General features: G+C 41.5%; 1 protein-coding gene across 1 annotated transcript in view; it reads left to right on the forward strand.

Annotated features, from left to right (window-relative positions):
- The window catches only part of LIPI (lipase I), a 170,390-nt gene that overhangs the window by 101,016 nt on the left and 51,853 nt on the right, over positions 1 to 17,521 (forward strand). The window contains exons 6-7 of the mRNA XM_069204123.1: positions 258 to 425; positions 11,295 to 11,390. Of these exons, the coding sequence (XP_069060224.1) occupies positions 258 to 425; positions 11,295 to 11,390 (264 nt within the window). The remainder of the gene's footprint in view (positions 1 to 257; positions 426 to 11,294; positions 11,391 to 17,521) is intronic.

A 17,521-nucleotide genomic window follows, 5' to 3' on the forward strand; every position in this document is an offset into this window, starting at 1 on the left:
GAATGTATCCAACATATTTGTATTTCTGACATATATTAATGCTAGTAAGGGGAAACACGGTTGTTTTGATGATCAATTTAGATAAATTAATTAAGTATGTTTGAATATCAACCACTGTATTTGTATGTAATGTTGACACGTTTTCTTCAGGTAACACATTATGTTATATGACAAATGTAAAATCTGTAATTTTCAGGAGTTGTTTCTTTAGTGGATATTGGTCTGTATGTTCATGCTGTCTGTTGTTTTATAAACAGGATCCCAGTACTGGAAGTGTGACCACCAGAGATCAGTTTTCTTGTATTTATCTAGTCTCAAGCAAAGCTGTGACGTCATGACATACCCGTGCGACTCTTATAAAGACTACAGAAGTGGGAAATGCGCCAACTGTGATGCCTACCTCCCACTGACATGTCCAACACTAGGTGAGCAGCTGGAAGTGTACACCCACATGTTTATTTTTGTGTGTGAAAGGTACTTAATGAGTCAAATTTGAAATACACATTTTAAGTTAAAAATGACTTTTCAATAATTCAGTAAATGTTACTCATCATAAGAATCCATAGAGTGACTCACTCCATCATTATGCTTTTAGGAGAACAGGATTTTTCGTAATGCATTCTATGTACCCAAGATTAATATATAAGGCCAGGGGCATCTATTGTGGCTTCATGAAGACTGGATCAGTGCCAAATCATCAGGATACATTAAGGAAAACAAAGCTCATTCGGTCTTTTAACAGGGACCTTCATACAAATGGTAAATGCAAAACAATGGTTCCCAGGGATTTATTTTAGCATGCAATCAGTTATTAGTGGTACTTGGACAGATAGCCTTACGTATCAAATATGGTCGACTGAAATGAGTAGATCAAAGAAGAAACCAGAACATCAGTGTGATCCTGTATATATTCACATGGACTCAATTATTATGCTTAAAAGTGTTTTTGTTATGCACAGTGTATATTATAATTATACACCATTCATTGTGTACATCAAATATATACGCAGCATTGTCTATAATACTGATACAGATGGCACAGTGCATGAGCTGCCGAGGTGAATGAGGTGTTCTTGTGAAATATATAGATAGACATATAGGGCCTGATTACAACTTTGGAAGAAGGTGTTAATCCGTCCCAAATGTGACGGATATACCACCAGCCGTATTACGAGTCCATTATATCCTATGGAACTCGTAATACGGCTGGTGGTATATCCGTCACATTTGGGACGGATTAACACCTCCTCCAAAGTTGTAATCAGGCCCATAGTGTACAATGGAACTTTCTCATTTACGAATAAAACCCTCAACAACTTTAAATTTTCCCCCAAGCCAAATCTTTCAACATGAATTCATGTTTCAATTAACCGAGGACAGTAATTGTTATATATATATATATATATATATATATATATATATATATATATATATATATATATATGTATATATACCCATAGAAAAAGTGTTTTTTGAATTGCCTGTATCACCTAAAAAGTCGTGTGGGAATTAACATGGAAAACGCAACTTTGTTGACCCACCTTTTTCTCTGCCCCCGCTAGACGGATCCCCCCAAAACTTTCCATGTGCAACAAGAATCACCTGTACACTTTATGTTGGAAAATGTTGTGAGAATGTGTCAAACAGTGCCAACGATATGAGAAAGTGAAAAAACGCTTTTTCTATGGAATCATGGTCCTAACTATAACTATCTACTGCCAGTTACAGTTAGGAAATAGAATTTTAAAAAAACATAGAAATTCACTTAGAATTATCTTAGGGCATGAGTTATAGTTACCTGAGGTAACTCTAACTTTAACTGGTGAATTTATATGGTTTTGTATGCTTAAAATGTGAGACTAACTATAATGTCCTTTAACCTTTGTTTTTTAAGTGAATTTCTATGTTTTTTTTTAAATTCTATTTTCTTACTATAATGTCCCTGTAACCTTTGTTTTTTTCAGTGAAGTTGTATGGTTTGTTTAACGTATAGTAATTTTCAATCCAACCACTGCAGCGCACGGCCTTTGCCAAGCCACAGCAATCAGCTATGTCCCGGGTGTGGGCACCCTGGGAGATATCTGGAGCTGGCCGTGGGGTGGTGGCAGTCCCCAGGGCGATGAGTGGCTCCATGAAGGGGGCCACGCGGCCCCCCCTCCAAAGTGAACATAGCCCTGGGGAAGTGGTGTTCCCCGGGCTATGGGTGAGGGCGACGAGCCTCTCCAACACAGTTAATGCAATTTGCCCCAGGAAAGTGGTGGTCCCTGGGTCGCAGGGGTGGGGGGTCACGGGCCCCCTGGCATATATATATCATGAAAATCGCCCTTGAGAAGTGGCGATCCCTGGGGCTGTGGGGGAGGCCGATGGGCCTCCCATCAGCAGTTAATGGAATTTGCCCTGGGGGGGTGGTGGTCGCTGGAGAGTGGGGAGCCGCGGGGAGCCACAGGCCCCCGCATATCTCATGAAAATCGCCCTGGGAGGTCGTGGTACCCAGGGCTGTGGGGGGGCGAGAGGCCCCTCCACTCTCAAAAAGCTTAATACCCCTGGGATCTGGACCACCCAAAGGCCCGTTAAAAAACAAGCCCGGGAGCCCACGCTTGTTCTTTTATGCTGAGAATATTGCAAATCCGCTGCAAAAATTTATTTTTTATAAAAAATATTTTTTGCTCTGTGGGGGTCCCTCTGGGACCCCACCACCAGGCCAAAGGGTCAGAGTTACTGGCTGCTTGTCTTTCTTTTTTACTTTTTTACTGGGACTCGGCTGAAGCCGAGTCCTAAGATGGCTGTCAACATTTCCTGGTTTGAAGTGCTTGCATCCAACAGAGCTGCATTAGCTTGTATGGATGGTGGTCATTAGCACAATAGCATAGTGTAGCAAAGTGCAAGGAGGCCCATAGGTTTTTATGGGAGCATAATTTTAACGTCTGCTCTGAGCAGACATTAAAAATTATTGCAAAAATGCTGCAGTGAAATTTGTTACATTTTAAATTTCACTACTACATTTTTGCAGGTCTCCTAGCTGTGGAATGCCCCCTTGCATACATTATGCCTGGCAACGGCTTACAAAGTGCATTGCATCACTTTGAAAATATGGCACGTGGAAAAAGCCACTTTAGTGGCACCTTAGTAGAAAAATAAAATGACGCTATGGTGGCGCTAAGGTGGCACTAGGACCTCTTAAATATGCCCCCACATGTAATTTATCTGTGTGCAAAACTATGGGCATATAAGAAGGAGTGACGTCTTGGGAGCTCTAGTAAGGACAAGGAAAAAAGAAGAAATGTATACCTTGCGAGATATACCTGCTTTCTATTGTTCTTCCCTTGAGCAAGATCTCAGCCCCTGCCTCATCTTCTTTCTGACAAGCACATAAGGTTGTTCCATCTTTTCCTCACCTAGGGGGACAGTAGCTAATGCGCTTTTCACTGGCAAATTGAGGCGGGGAAAGGTTTTGCCTAAGTGTAAGGCATCATCTTACTCCTCTTTTAGTCCCTGCTTGAAGTATTATGACAATTACATTTGGACCTGTATAAACCAGCATCTGCAACTCTCTGTAAATGGATATACACTGTCAGGGGGCAGGGCAGGCTTTAACACTGGTGTCACCTGGTGTGACAATCTCCCCCACACATTGACCTCCTCCTTGGATTTCCTCACTACAACATGGTAACATTTTCCCTCCTCTCTCAATAGCCCCTCTCTCACACACATCTCATTTGTTTTAAAGTGCAAGTAAAGGCTGAATTTACTAATCATCTCAGCTATCCACAGAAAATACAGATCTGTTCATTGTAGCAGGCATATTAACCCTCGACATTACGTTAGGGTGAGTCAAAACTTCCACTAGACAAAACTCTGATCTCTCTCTCCCCAGCTGGAACATTAACCACAAGAGTTATCTTGACATTTTTATTGCTGTCTGAAAGTTGGACGCACAAGGAACTCTGCAGCAGGTGTTTTGAAATTGACACAGCACTCTCCTGAGGTCAGTGCCCCCGTTCCAGGTCAGCACCCAGTGTGGCTGCACCAGTTGCACCCCACTAAAGCCAGCTCTGCCAGCTGATAAGAACTAGATTACACCTGTTTCTGCAGTGAAAGGAATTACATTTGTAGCATCATTCTGCCTTCAATGGTTGGGGAATTCTATTAAGCTTCCAGCTTCAGCAGTGCCTCATTGATCCCTCGCTAGATTCAATGTAATAAAAATACCCTTACATACATATATGTATATATATTTTTTTTGTTGCAGTTTTGTATAGCACATCTGTAACTGAAGGTATTGGAGCACTTTACATGAGCACCAGTTACATTATACAAGGTCACATTCATTTTTGAAGGCCTGGGAGATTAAGGGCCTCATTATTAGCGTGGCAGTTCTTGGGCCGCCACACTCACGTTGACAGTTGGACCGCCACACTCTGGGCGGTCTGTCTGCACAATTACAACCCTGGCAGGTGGACCCACCAGGGGACTGCCACCCCCACCGGGAATGTGGTTCCCTATGGCATGATCGTGGTCAGAGTTGCACTCAGCCAGGGCGGTGCTGAACTCACTCCCACCTGGCTGATTACAACTCACCCCATTGCCAGCCTTTTCGTGGCGGTTTTACTGACATGGAAAGGCTGGCAGCGAGGAGGGGGAGCTGGGGGCCACAGGGGGGCCCCTGCTCTGCCCATACCCATGGCAGGGGCTCCCAGACCCAGCATTATCAAAATGTGCACTGTCTGCAAAGCAAACAGTGCACATTCAGAGGGTGCTGGTCGTCCTCCTCTGTGCTACGAGGTAGCACTCAGCTCCTTTAATGGATCCGAGTACTATCTTGAAGCTCTGTTCCTGCTAATCTGACCGCAGGAAATGCTCTATTGCAATGTTCCTGCTGGTCAGACCGGTGGGAACATTGTAATAGGGCAGGGATGTGGGACCGCCAAACTTGTAATGAGGCCATAAGTGGTTTGCCCAAAATGATAGGGTTTTGATCCGACAGCAAGACTCGAACTTGGTTCCCAAGCTCCAAAGTAATTAACTCTGCCCCACCCCCCCGCTTATTGCAAACCCCATTCACTTACATCACACCAATGTTCGATGTGGGGGCATCTTTAGAACAGAATTTACTCTTGCCCTTGACAAGACTCTTGTCCTTGACAGGAAGTTTTGTCTGACCACTTGCAGTGTGGAAACAGGTTAGCGAAAAGTTTGTGAATGCCTTCAAACTTTAGAGTTTGTGGGTGTTTCCAAACTTTCTATTGGATTCCAGCCCCGGAGCACCCAGGCCACGCTTTTACCATAAAATCTGCTCTTTCTGAATATTACGGTATCACCATAAACAATAGTTTGAATGCTCAAATAAATGTAGAATTGCAAGATCTCCATTTGTGAAAATCTGGCACTCCTAAATCAAACCTTTTGCACATATAAATTAAACCTAAGGCATTCAAATCTTTGCGCTCCCTCATGCATGCCTCTCAAGATTTCACAAACTCACTTTGAAAAGAAATTATGACATTAAACAGGATAGTATGCATGCAGAATACTGGTACAACAGTGCTTAATTTGCTACTGGATCAATAAACCTTTAAGCAATGTCAAGATTGGCTGAGCACCTCTTTTTTGCTGATAGATTCTAAAGTTCAAACCTATAACTCAGAATTTCTCTGACTTAATGCATGATCTTAGAACAAGTCAGAAACAGAAAGTGGCAATCCTTGCTCATTGTTTCCGTCTTGTTCTGTTTAAAGGTATTACACTATCAGTTGCTGCGTCAGGGATAAGTGTTACAGGTGGGCCCCCTCCATTAATGGAACTTCTGAATTGGTCCAGTATCAGCTGAACTCTCAAATGGGCTTGTTTTCTCACGGACCTAGAGTCAAGGCAAGCTCCGATTTTCTTTCGGAAAATCTGCTTCTTCAGATCTTGTCTGAGTTAAAAGCCTTAAAAATCTCACAAAATGAGGCAAATCAGAAGATAGAATCACAACTCAATTTAATTTCGAGTAATATACAGCAACTTAACTCATGCATCAAGGAGATTGAACAGCGAGTATCCGACCTGGAGGATGCACGCGTCTCGGAGAAACCATCAGTGGCAAAATATCAAGCTGATTTGTTAGACTTACAGATCCGGCTAGATGATGCTGAGAATCGCTCACGCAGATCAAACTTGAGAATTGCAGGAATTCCGGAAGGGCGCGAAAATGGATAGACTGTCACAAACTTAATCACGGACCTTATTCTGCAGCATGTTCTCTCTGAACCAGGCGATAAACATTTGGATCTTACGATCATGCAGGCCCATCGGGTTCCAGCAGTGCAGTCATCCCAAGCAAAGTATCCTCAAACTATCCTCATTAATTTTGGTGATTCTCGGGTCAAGGAACGTATTCTTCAACAAGCAATTAAGAGTAAAATATATCAGGTTCCTGGCGATTTCGCCTTAAAATTTTTATCTGATATGTCTGTGGCCGCTGCACATCGAAGGAGAGAATTGAAAGGGATGATTCCGGCTTTCCAAAAAGCTGGTGCTCCGGCAGGACTTGTACAGCAATCCAAACTTAAAGTGTTTTATCAGGGACATTCTAATTGAATTCATACAGTTGATGCTGCTAAGACTTTGTTGCATTCAATTCAGAAGCAGTCGGGCAGAGGGTTGGGAGACGAGGGGGGGAAGATGATTGAGAGAGGGGGATGGGAGGATGGACCTGACACTGGGGGGTATTTCTCCTTCAGAAAGGTGGGCTTCATTGAGCGAAAATCAAATGCGTCTTTATGGTACTTATACTGTAGTCCTTTCCGAGTCTATGGTGAAGGGCGCAATGTCAAGGCACCCAATTAAAGAAGGGTGAGGTTGGGGGATGGGGAGTGGCCCCGGATAGCTCAGGTGGGAGGGCCCCAGGCTCTGGCCACCCAGGGGTGGGGGTGTGGGTTGGGGTTGGGTGTTGAGAGGGTTGGTAAGGGATGTAGGATCCTGTTTTTTCCCCTAAATAGTAGCTATGTGCATTTCAGAATGGAGAATGTTATAGAGGGAGTAATGTTAATTGGACTAGGTTCAGATCAGGTATTTTTTTTTTCAATTCTCTTGAGAACTCAATGGCAAGCTAGAATCGTTCATCCAGAATAGTTGCCTGGAATGTGAATGGGTTAAATAACCGGAGGAAAAGGTCTGCAATCGAAGAAAGAGTAGCTGCCCTAATCCCTCGGTTATTCTTTTGCAGGAAACTCATAGTCCAGTCAAAAAAATTGTGGGCTTTCATATGTTTAAATATATGGCTTATTTCAAGGTGGTTGCCGTAGCCTCAGCAGCCCATAGAGGCGTTGCGGTCTTTCTAGCGCGAGGTCTCAATGGACGGCCGCTTGACTTTGGCTGCGATTTCGAAGGACGATGGTGTTGGGTGCACTGTTTAATTGCTAAGAAAGATTTGTTTTCGTGAGTTTTTATGCACCCTTGTTAGATGATCCTGCTCCCTATGTAGGAATGTTCCAATCCCTTTTGCAATTATCAGGTAAAATTATTATTGGAGGAGATTTTAAATTTCTTCAGGATCCAATTTTGGATACCACCTTTAGGGGCAAAAAACAAAATAAGCCTAGAGTTGCCAAAATCTTTAAAGACTATGTTAAAGTGTTGATGCTTTGTGATCCTTGGAGAATGAATGCCCCCCATGAGAGAGAGTATACGTGTATCTCGACCCAGTTCAAAAGTGCCTCTTGCATAGATTTTTTTCTGATATCTAAAACATTTTACTTTAAGGCTCAGTCGGTGTGGCACTCTGGCTTATCTGACCATGCCTCCCTGGTGCTAGAAGTATCTCTTTATTCAGAAGTCCCCAAGTTTCAAACTAAAAGGTGGGTTTTCAATCAGCAGGTTCTTCAGGATGAGGGATGGATTCAGATCTCTTAAGAATAAAATTAGTAAATTTTTCAAACACAATCAGGGATCTTCAACTCTGGCCATAATTTGGGATTCGTTTAAGGCCTTCTTCAGGGGCTTGGTAATTGTCAAGGAGGCAGCAGACAAATTTTCTCAGAGACAACAAACCAGGGACCTGGAAGAGGCAGTGCAAAGGTGTTTAGTTGCTTATTTACAGGCTCCTTCGGGAAATAATAGACAGTCTTTTGAATTAGTTAAAAAGGCATTGGCCGACAATTTCCTTAAGAAGGTTGATATAGTGTTTCAGACTTATAAACAAAAGGTATATGAGGAGAGTAATTTTACAGGCAAATCTTTGGCATGGCAGGCTAGGGACCGAATAGTGGGTAATATCATACATGCCCTGAGATGCCCTGTCACTGGGGTTAGACATACTGACCCCAGAGCCATGGACGAAATTACGTTAGAGCATTATAGATGAATTTACAGCCATGCTCCGGATATTGACCCTAGGTCAATTAAGGAATTCTTGGGGAAATTGGATATTCCTAGTCTTACAGAAGAGGACAGTGATGTTCTAATACAGCCGTTTACGAAGTCAGAACTCCTTGAGGTTGTTAGGAACCTCCCTACAGGGAAGGCTTGTGGACCTGATAGCTTTTCAGCTGAATTTTATAAAACATTTATTAAGATATTCATTGGTGATTTCTCTCTTTGATTAATGGTCTACTTAGGGGCGGACAGACTCCCAATTCATGGCACTCAGGGAATGTGGTCAGTTTTCCCAAACCGAATAAGGACAGGGAAGATCCCAATGCCTATCACCCAATCTCTTTGTTAAATACAGATTATAAAATTATCACAAAACTCTTGGCTAATAGGCTCAATGGGGTTGTTAACAAACTGGTGCATCCCAATCAAAATGGGTTCATAGCTGGTTGGCAACTTGCAACTAATACACATTTTTTGGCTGAGGCTCTTGACTATTTTGTCTCTAATAAGACTTCTGCTATCGTTCTTTTATTAGATTCGGAAAAATCATTTGATTTGGTTATATGAGATACACTCTTCGCAGTGTTGGCTAGCTATAAGGTGCCCTCTCAGGTCTCTGGACTAATTCAAAGGTTGTATTCAAACTCTGAAGCTAATATTATTATTAATTCCGTGTGTGTTGGTCAACTTCAAGTACAACGAGGGACTCGGCAGGGTTGCACTTTATCTCCCATACTTTTTGCTCTTTTAATTGAGCCTTAAGCCATTAAAATAGACAAAATAGTCAGATTCAACCCCCTTTAAAATCAATGGGAAAGATTAAACTCTACGCTGAGATATTATTATGTTTTTTGGATGAAGAACGAACTTCGCATGAAGCAGCTTTTAGTGCTTTTGCCGAATTTGAGCAAATTGGTAGATACAAGATTAATATGAGCAAGACCGATATTATTTTGTGTGGCACCTCTTCTATTAATCTCCTCCCCGAATTACGACACTGTGTGAATACCAGGCCAAAGAGATATGTTGGGGTTTAATTTTCAGCCGATATAGGGGACTTGTATGATCTTAATTACGCTCCACTACTCACGAAAACTCAGGCTTTACTTGCCCAATGGGGGTCTCTCCCCCTCTCTATACTAGGCTGAATTGCATTGATTAAAATGTCAGTTTTACCATAATTAAATTTTCTGTTCTCAGCCATCCTGTGAGTTTTAACACAAACCTTTTTTAAAAAACTGGAGTCTATGTTTCATCCTTTTATTTGGCAAAATCAGAAGGCTCGAGTCGCATTAAGCACATTATATGGGGATAAAGAAAAGGGGGGGGTTAGCTTTGCCCAATTTTAAAGACTATTACTTTGCCTTTTTTGGTGCATTAGCTCACTAGTTTTAAAGCAGAACAATTTAAAGGTTCAACATGCCCTAACAACTTTTGTGAGTTAATATGTAGGGAGCATGACATTCGGAATCCAGCACTTTTGGCAAAATTTCCCCAAAAAGTTAGTTAAAAGATTCTTAAATGGCTCTTTAAAAGAAAGTCAGATTTTTTCAGAAAATATTCAATCCCATATCTGCATTTCAACAACCCCCTTACACAGTTCATGTTGCGCTCTGATGCTCAGCTCAATGCAGACTTAGTAGGGAGGCATGCAGGATTTAGTCAAATCGGGGATTTCCGTATCAATGACAATTGGGAAACTCCCTTAAATATCCAGATGGTTCGCAAAAACGATTTTCTTTTGGTGGGTTCCTATAATATTATGCTAAACAGTCTAAAGGATCTAGATATTAATTTAATCATTAATGCATCAAAGTGTTAGTCTCAGAATTGATTGATCCTCCTGGAATAAGGAGTGCCGGGTCCTGGAGAAGGCTATTGATGGACAGGGATAAGGTTGATCTGGAGGCAAAGACAAAAAAAATTGGCTCGTCTGGAGGACTTTGATCTCTCAAGTGAGTGCTGAGAGAGAATTAATCATCTAAACTTTTCAGTTCTCAGGGGCGCGAATTGGCATTGAATTATATTTTTCAGTAAATGGCTATTATATCGAACTCCGCAAGCCTTGTCCCGTGTGGTGCCCAGCTGTCCTGATCTCTGTTTTCGCTGTAAGGCAGTAGGGGTGGCGGGTTGGATACATGTGATTGGGACATGTCAATGTATACAGGACTACTAGGAGGGAATATTTAAGATGTTAACAAATATGGCTCAGGATACTATAACTCCTAGTATCCGGCTGTTGTGCCTAGGCTTCGACCCTGAGGCAAGATTCCCTTCCAGGTGGGAGAAACTTGTTTTTTCGCCACTGTGGTTGCAAGATCTCACTTGTTAAGAAACTGGCACTCTAAGTTATCTCCCACCCCTCAAGAATGGCGGAGGAAAATGGTGCTAGTCAGAAATCAGGAAATGAGATATGCTAGTAGAATAGGAAGTAGTAAAAAAAAATTCTTGATTTGGGGTGAATTCTTTTTAGACAACCGTGGAGAAATTTGTTCTTGAGTCACCTATTGAATGAATTTGCATAGCTACCTAATCTCAATGTTTCTGTTTAGAGTGCTTTGTTTTTCTGGGGATTGCTGGGGACATTTTTTAAGATAAAGCTTGGAACTGCAATGTATTTTTTCTTTCTTGTTATCATGGTGGATCCTCATAAAAACTCAATAAAAAGAAAAAAAAAAGAAAGGTATTACACTAACTTTGAGAAATTCCGAGATATATGTTTGAATTTTAAACACCTACCACCAAAATAGGCTGTAGGTCCATCATGATATGGCTTCAGTTTTTTTAAATGTACATATTGGTTCTGTTCATCTGTTATATTAGTTTCTTCATTAATTTTAACAGAAACGTTAGTCCTTTATTTTTGTTATGGTTTATTTCCCATACATTTGCACACATTAATGCTATTTGTTGCTACTTTAATCTTTTTTTTATTGTAGGTTACAATGCTGATGCTTGGAAAGACCATTTTGTACTAAAGAATCCTCCAGTCACCAAAGCTTTTTTTGACACAGCCAAAAAGGAACCATTTTGTAGTAAGTGACTACTGTTTTTTATCATTTTGACATAAAAACGTAGCTCACAAGGAGGGTCTGATATAATGCATTTTGATTGGGATATTAGTGAAAATTTGCGCTTGTTCAGAAAGTGGGAAAATTGGTTACTGCATAATTTACATGGTGTCAAAAAGGAAATCGGGGAATTTCACCGGTAAAGATTTGCCCAATTCATATACACAAAAAATGAGACTGTAACTGATAAGTGTAACAGCTCTGTAGCTCATTATTTATTGAGTGCTTAAACAAATTTGCTGTTCAGAATTGATCTGCTTCTAATGAAAATGATCAAATATCAAAGATACAGTAACAAATACAACACAAATTCAAATGTATTGGTTGATTTAAACCTCGACGGAGGTCAATAATTTATAAGGCCATAAATATCACAAAAAGGATAAAAAAGTAAATGACTTGACAAGCAGTACAGATGCCTTCAATTAGTACAAAGACAAAAACGTTTTTAAATAAAATTATACAATAGATTACACACATTCATCCAGAGTGGGGCTTATTAGAGCTATCAGAGCACTAGTTTTAAAAACGCTATATTTAAAACACAAAGGTTTTACAGAATTATTCCTTACCTCTACCACTTTCCAATAAGGTCAGATATGCTGAACATCTGGAACATGCTGAACATCTGGAATCCCCACCAGCAGAAGTCACATACTCTTGCCTTATCTCTAGAGTTCTTCCAGTGTATAGTAATGTTTTTTAATGATAATGTGCCCAAGCTAGCATCATTATATACTGCCCCGTATTATGGCCTAGTGTGAACCCTAGATACTTTTGAGGACTATGATTTACAAAGTTATCTATGAGGGACCTATACATTGCTAGCCAAGAGCAATGCTCAGTGTCCAGCGTAAAACTTAGTCTAAGCATCGAATTCTTCAAAAACAGCTACAGCAGTGCTGGTGTCCATGATTTCAAATGGGGGATAGAACATTGGAACTTCTCTAGCGCAATCTCAGGATTTCTACTGAAGGTATTTAACCTTCTATCTCCACGAAAGTTTTAATCTCTCAAGTGTGCTCTCAGGGATCCGTAGATCACATGTAAGAGATTATAAGCCCACTTGATGACATTCGCAAGAGTTCTAGAATAGGTACTGGGCATGGAAAACTCAAGAAATAATGCCTGTACAGGAGTGGCTTTGGGTTGAGAATTTACAGAGAAGCCTACCTTCAAACCTGTTTAATATTGACCATTTGGTAACTGAAACACATTCAAGTGCGTATGAGAGGATAGGAGGTATCTTAACCTGATTAATTTCAAGGAGAATTTTAAAGTGTCCCTTCTTGCTAGAGGCAGAGTTAAATCTTTTTAAGGCACCTACATGGACAGAAGCGTTGACCCCAATGTGGGAAAAATGAGAGCTACATTCTAGACTCTTCAAGAACACCCTCCCTAAATAAATATGTTTCAACCACATTAACTGGCCTTCTTCCCAGTCTCCAGTTTAGGGCCAGTACTGTTCCCCCCCCCCCAAAATGGTATCACCTTAGTTTTGAAATGTTTACTTTTAGGAAGTTTTCCTTCAAATACTTAAATAGCACATTAATATTATCCAGGAGACTGATAGGAGTGAAATCAAGAGTGCCCACATTGATGAACATGCACCTTAGGGATTGCATAGCATTCTGGCAAGAAGTAGCCAAGATCTCATCCCACTGCCAGGGTGCTGGACTCGCAGGAATGCAGCACATCCTCAAGTGTGTTAGCTTGCACTCTGAAACTGCAGTACACAGATATAACAAGGCATATGCACAAGGAGCAAGAACATTCCTGTGCATGACTAGCATTAGGAGCATAGCTTAGTCAATAATGTTAAGGGTCTGTAAGGGTAATATTTCCCAACAAGAAGTCCCAACTGGTGTGACTTGTTACTTTTCAGTTATTTGGAAAAGTAAGGCCAACCACTGTAGGGATATTCTGGACTAGACTATGTTGTCCACTCTAATCCAGTTCATCTGCAGCAATGTAGGGTAGAGAGGCCCAGGAGAACAGGCTAGCATAGGCCGATATCTAACATCAGCAGACCAGACTTATGATGGACAGTGGAAAGAATTTTGAGAAAATGGGGCAACCCAGTACCATGGGACCTGGATAAGTGAATAATGTTTTGGTCCCTCTGGGGGAAGGATATGACTTAACCTCCATGACAGTGGTTGTTTCATAAAGAACTTTCTGTACCAATGAGGTTTGTGAGTAATATATCATATTTATTAGAAACGTAAATTCAACAAAGTAAAGTAATCGAGGTGCTCCTGTATAATGGCGCAGTGTGAGTGAATTATATGCTAGTATAAGTGTTGCAGTGCTATTTACATGAAACCTAAAACCAAACTGTGGTTAAAAGCATGAGGTCTCAAATAAGCACCTATATGGATTCACTGTGCTGCTGAACTACCAGCCAAAGAATTTAACCTGATTAAATCAGGGTTGCAGATCTTTAATTTTAACATAGAACCACGCCAACAAGTTTTCAAAAGGACTTTAAACAATTGGCTCATTTTCATGGAATGATCTAAGACCTTCCTAAAGCCAGTAGGTGCTTCCTATTTCAATATTCCGTCCTGATGATGACCCACCTGAATTAATTTCTTTGATTGGGGTGGAAACATCAGCACTGTTTTAGAAATTGTGGATTGACTTTTTAAAAATTCAGCAGGCTCACAGTACCTAAGGCATCTGAGACTTGGCAGCACTCCAGCGAATTAAAGGTCTGCAGACAACATAGGGCCAGATGTAGCAACTTTGCAAATTGCGAGTTGCAATTTGCGAGTCCGAGCGACTTGCAAATTGCAGCTCGCAATTTGCAATGCAGAACGGTGTCTCCGACGGCAGTCACGGACATGGAGGTCTGCTGGTCCCAGCAGGCCTCCATACCCGTGAGTGCCCATAGTCGCTATGGGGTCGCAAAGACCCACCTCATTAATATTAATGAGGTGGGTCGCAAATTGCGGCCCCATAGCGACTTAAAGGAAAACGAGCTGCACTTAAAAAAAAAAAACGAAACCTTTAGTTTCAGATTTTTTCAGGGCAGGTAGTGGTCCCTTGGACCACTGCCTACTCTGAAAAAATATTGGTGGGTCCACTCACAAAGGGGAAGGGGGGACCCCTTCCAATTTGCGAGTGGGTTACCATCCACATCAAGTGGATGGTAACTGCGACTCCATTTGCGACCGCGTACGCGGTCGCAAATGGAGTTGCATACCACTGCGAGTCGCAAATAGGAAGGGAACACCCCTTCCTATTTGTGACTCTGAAATGCATTTTGCGATTTTTGCCGTTTGCGAGTCGCAAACTGGTTGCTACATCTGGGCCATAGTGAGGTGGAGTGGGTGACAGGCACAGGCCTAACGAGATGCATGCTCTCAACCCTACCTGTGCATGGCACATATCTTCGTAGGTCAGTCAGCAATCCCATTCCCACTCTTAGAAGTGGACGAGCTGTTGGAACCTTAAGCCACATGCCTGGCTGTGGCTCATCTTGAGATCATCTTGGACAATTGAGCCCAAAAAGAGAGAAGCTTTCATGTGCTGTCTACCTGCCCTCATTGTCTAACCTCATCCACCTAGAATTAAAAATAACGCTGTGACCTTAGATGTAAAATGGGCAAGAGAAAGAGATACCCATCTAGTAGTTCAATTGTAGCACCGGATACACCCCTGAAGCTACATCTCTGTCCAGCATAGAATCACAGTGGTCTGACATTTTGGAATGCCACCACCAGTCTCCATACCACATATCTAAGCTCTGAAATACACATCACCCAACCTCCATTGCCCATACAGTATTTTAAGGGTGCTTCGGGAGAGAGGAGCACACATATGCATGCCAGCATTGAAACCACAGATTAAGGGGAAATTCACACAGAAGCATGTACAATACACATTTCACATACACTGACATTTTCACTAGGTTTCCTTTATTGATATTTAACATTAGAAACACTGCCCTTTCCTCTGACATTTTTACCATTCCATCTTTGTGTACAATTAGTGTCCTGGCTGACATTCACAAATAAGATTGCCTGGTCATTAGCCGGTTTCCCTCCCAGGGTAGTATACACTGACATCTAATCATTATGTGCCTAACTATACTCTGTACATTCCTGAAGAGGATTTTTCAAGGATTTCACGGATTTGGTATTCTGTTGCGCGATTACTGAAAATCATTGCAACACAATCTTTCATTAAACACTGAAAAAAAAACATCCACTAAAAGAAAATACAGTTTAGTTAAAATGTACCTCTGCAAATGTAATAGCTAAATGATAATTCAGAAAAAATCTCTGCTGAAGGAAGTAAGAAATATAGGTATGCATCCAATAGAAGAATTCAATAGCATCCAGTTTGCCTTATGTTAACAGCCACAATGAACCCAATGCTAGATTGTGAACCACAATTACATGTTCCATGTGATACCAGACTTAGAAAACAAGAAATATATGGGGGTTAAAGCACAACCAGTTCAATCTCAATACATGAAAATCAATAAGCCCCCTACTCCCTCCAGCAATAATGAGTAAACTTAAGGCTCCCCCAAAATTGCAATATGTAATTTATGCATCAATAGTAGGACAGAATGCTGCAAGATAACTTAGGGGCCAAAGGATAAAATTATTCTGTGTCTATGACCTCGGATTCAGCCTACAACAGTCAGACCATAAAACAGTTACATCAGTAGACTACAGAGATCTAAACACTCTTAGGAACTTGGGAACTGTATTGTGCAAGCACTGACAGTAATGCAAACTGCAAGAACAAGGGAGAAGACCCTCAAAAGTATAAAAGTGCAAGTGCAATTCAGTGCCTTTCCTGATGTAGTAAAAAGTGCACTCCTTGGCCTCCATTGCCCAGGACTGGTCAGACGACAATATGCTGTAATGTCCATAAACGTACCAGTCACCCATGATATATAAAGTGCAAGTGTAATTCAGAGCCAGTATCATAGTACTCTAAAGTGTGGGCTCTGACCTCCAGAATTGTACTTATGATGTTGCATTGTTCAGCAGTGCAGAAGCAGCCTTCAAAAATGTTATGAACCGTGCGATTAGTTGGCTTGAATCACCGTCAACTGCAGTGTTGCAGGCCCTAATGTTCAGTTGCCTGAAGACGGGTAGGTGCCAATATAGTCTGAGAGAGGACATAAAGGGGCATAAACATAAGATAAGTAAATGTGATTCTGTTGTGAAACTGCAGCCCCTGTATGAAATCTCTTGGATGTTGGTTAAACACCCATACTTGTACGTTTTTAGAGGGATTAAGCAAAGCCGCAGGCACAGAAGTTGTAACTTGATATTAGGCTTGATTGGGAGTATAAATACACCAGCAGAGTTATTGGTTGATGTAGGCCAGATGTTAAACAAGCAAACATTTTTGTGGTGGATGATTTGTTAGACCACTTGGGCTGACAGTAGAATGGCTTGTTTTAACAGTAGCTTTAAAGGACTTTTGATGGGCAGAGGACCCTGCATAATTTCTTTGGCGGCGAGTTTGTCCACAGCCACTTGATAGAATGTGTGAAGTTCGATGTCTTCCACTATGTCCTAGAAGAGCTGCGTTAGAGACCCCGGCTCTGGTGAAGATAGCTTGGTACACAAAGAAAGAAATTTAACATTAAGGACACACTCTTGGCTAAACAGGTTGAACTCCATTGCATTTCCCCACCACATCCAGGAGGCAATGAGTCAAAACATTTCTGGCTTATCCAGAGAGCCCTTCATGTGAATTAGAACTAGCGGGGAGGCACTCTAGCTGTCCGGCACCAGGTTATTTGATAGCATGCTGCTAAACAGAGGGGTCAAGCAAGTAGACCTTTCTTCTTTTGTTGCCTTAAAGATGCTCACGGAGAGATCATTAGGGCCAGGGCACCTTCTGCATGAATCATCGCCACGGTGTTCACAACCATCTCCTCAGTGAGACTCCAATCATATCTTGTGATGGCAATGGCCTCAAGGATGAAGAAGTTGAGTCAACATACAAGGGAGAATGGTATGTAAACCAAGCTACCCTTTTTTTCAGTTCTGTGACAGGTTTTGAACTATAAGCCAGGCTACTTTGAATCTCTGGATTTTATTGCAAAGAAAACCACTTTC

This window comes from Pleurodeles waltl, chromosome 8 (assembly GCF_031143425.1).
Source record: "Pleurodeles waltl isolate 20211129_DDA chromosome 8, aPleWal1.hap1.20221129, whole genome shotgun sequence".
In the NCBI taxonomy this organism is placed as follows: Eukaryota; Metazoa; Chordata; class Amphibia; order Caudata; family Salamandridae; genus Pleurodeles; species Pleurodeles waltl.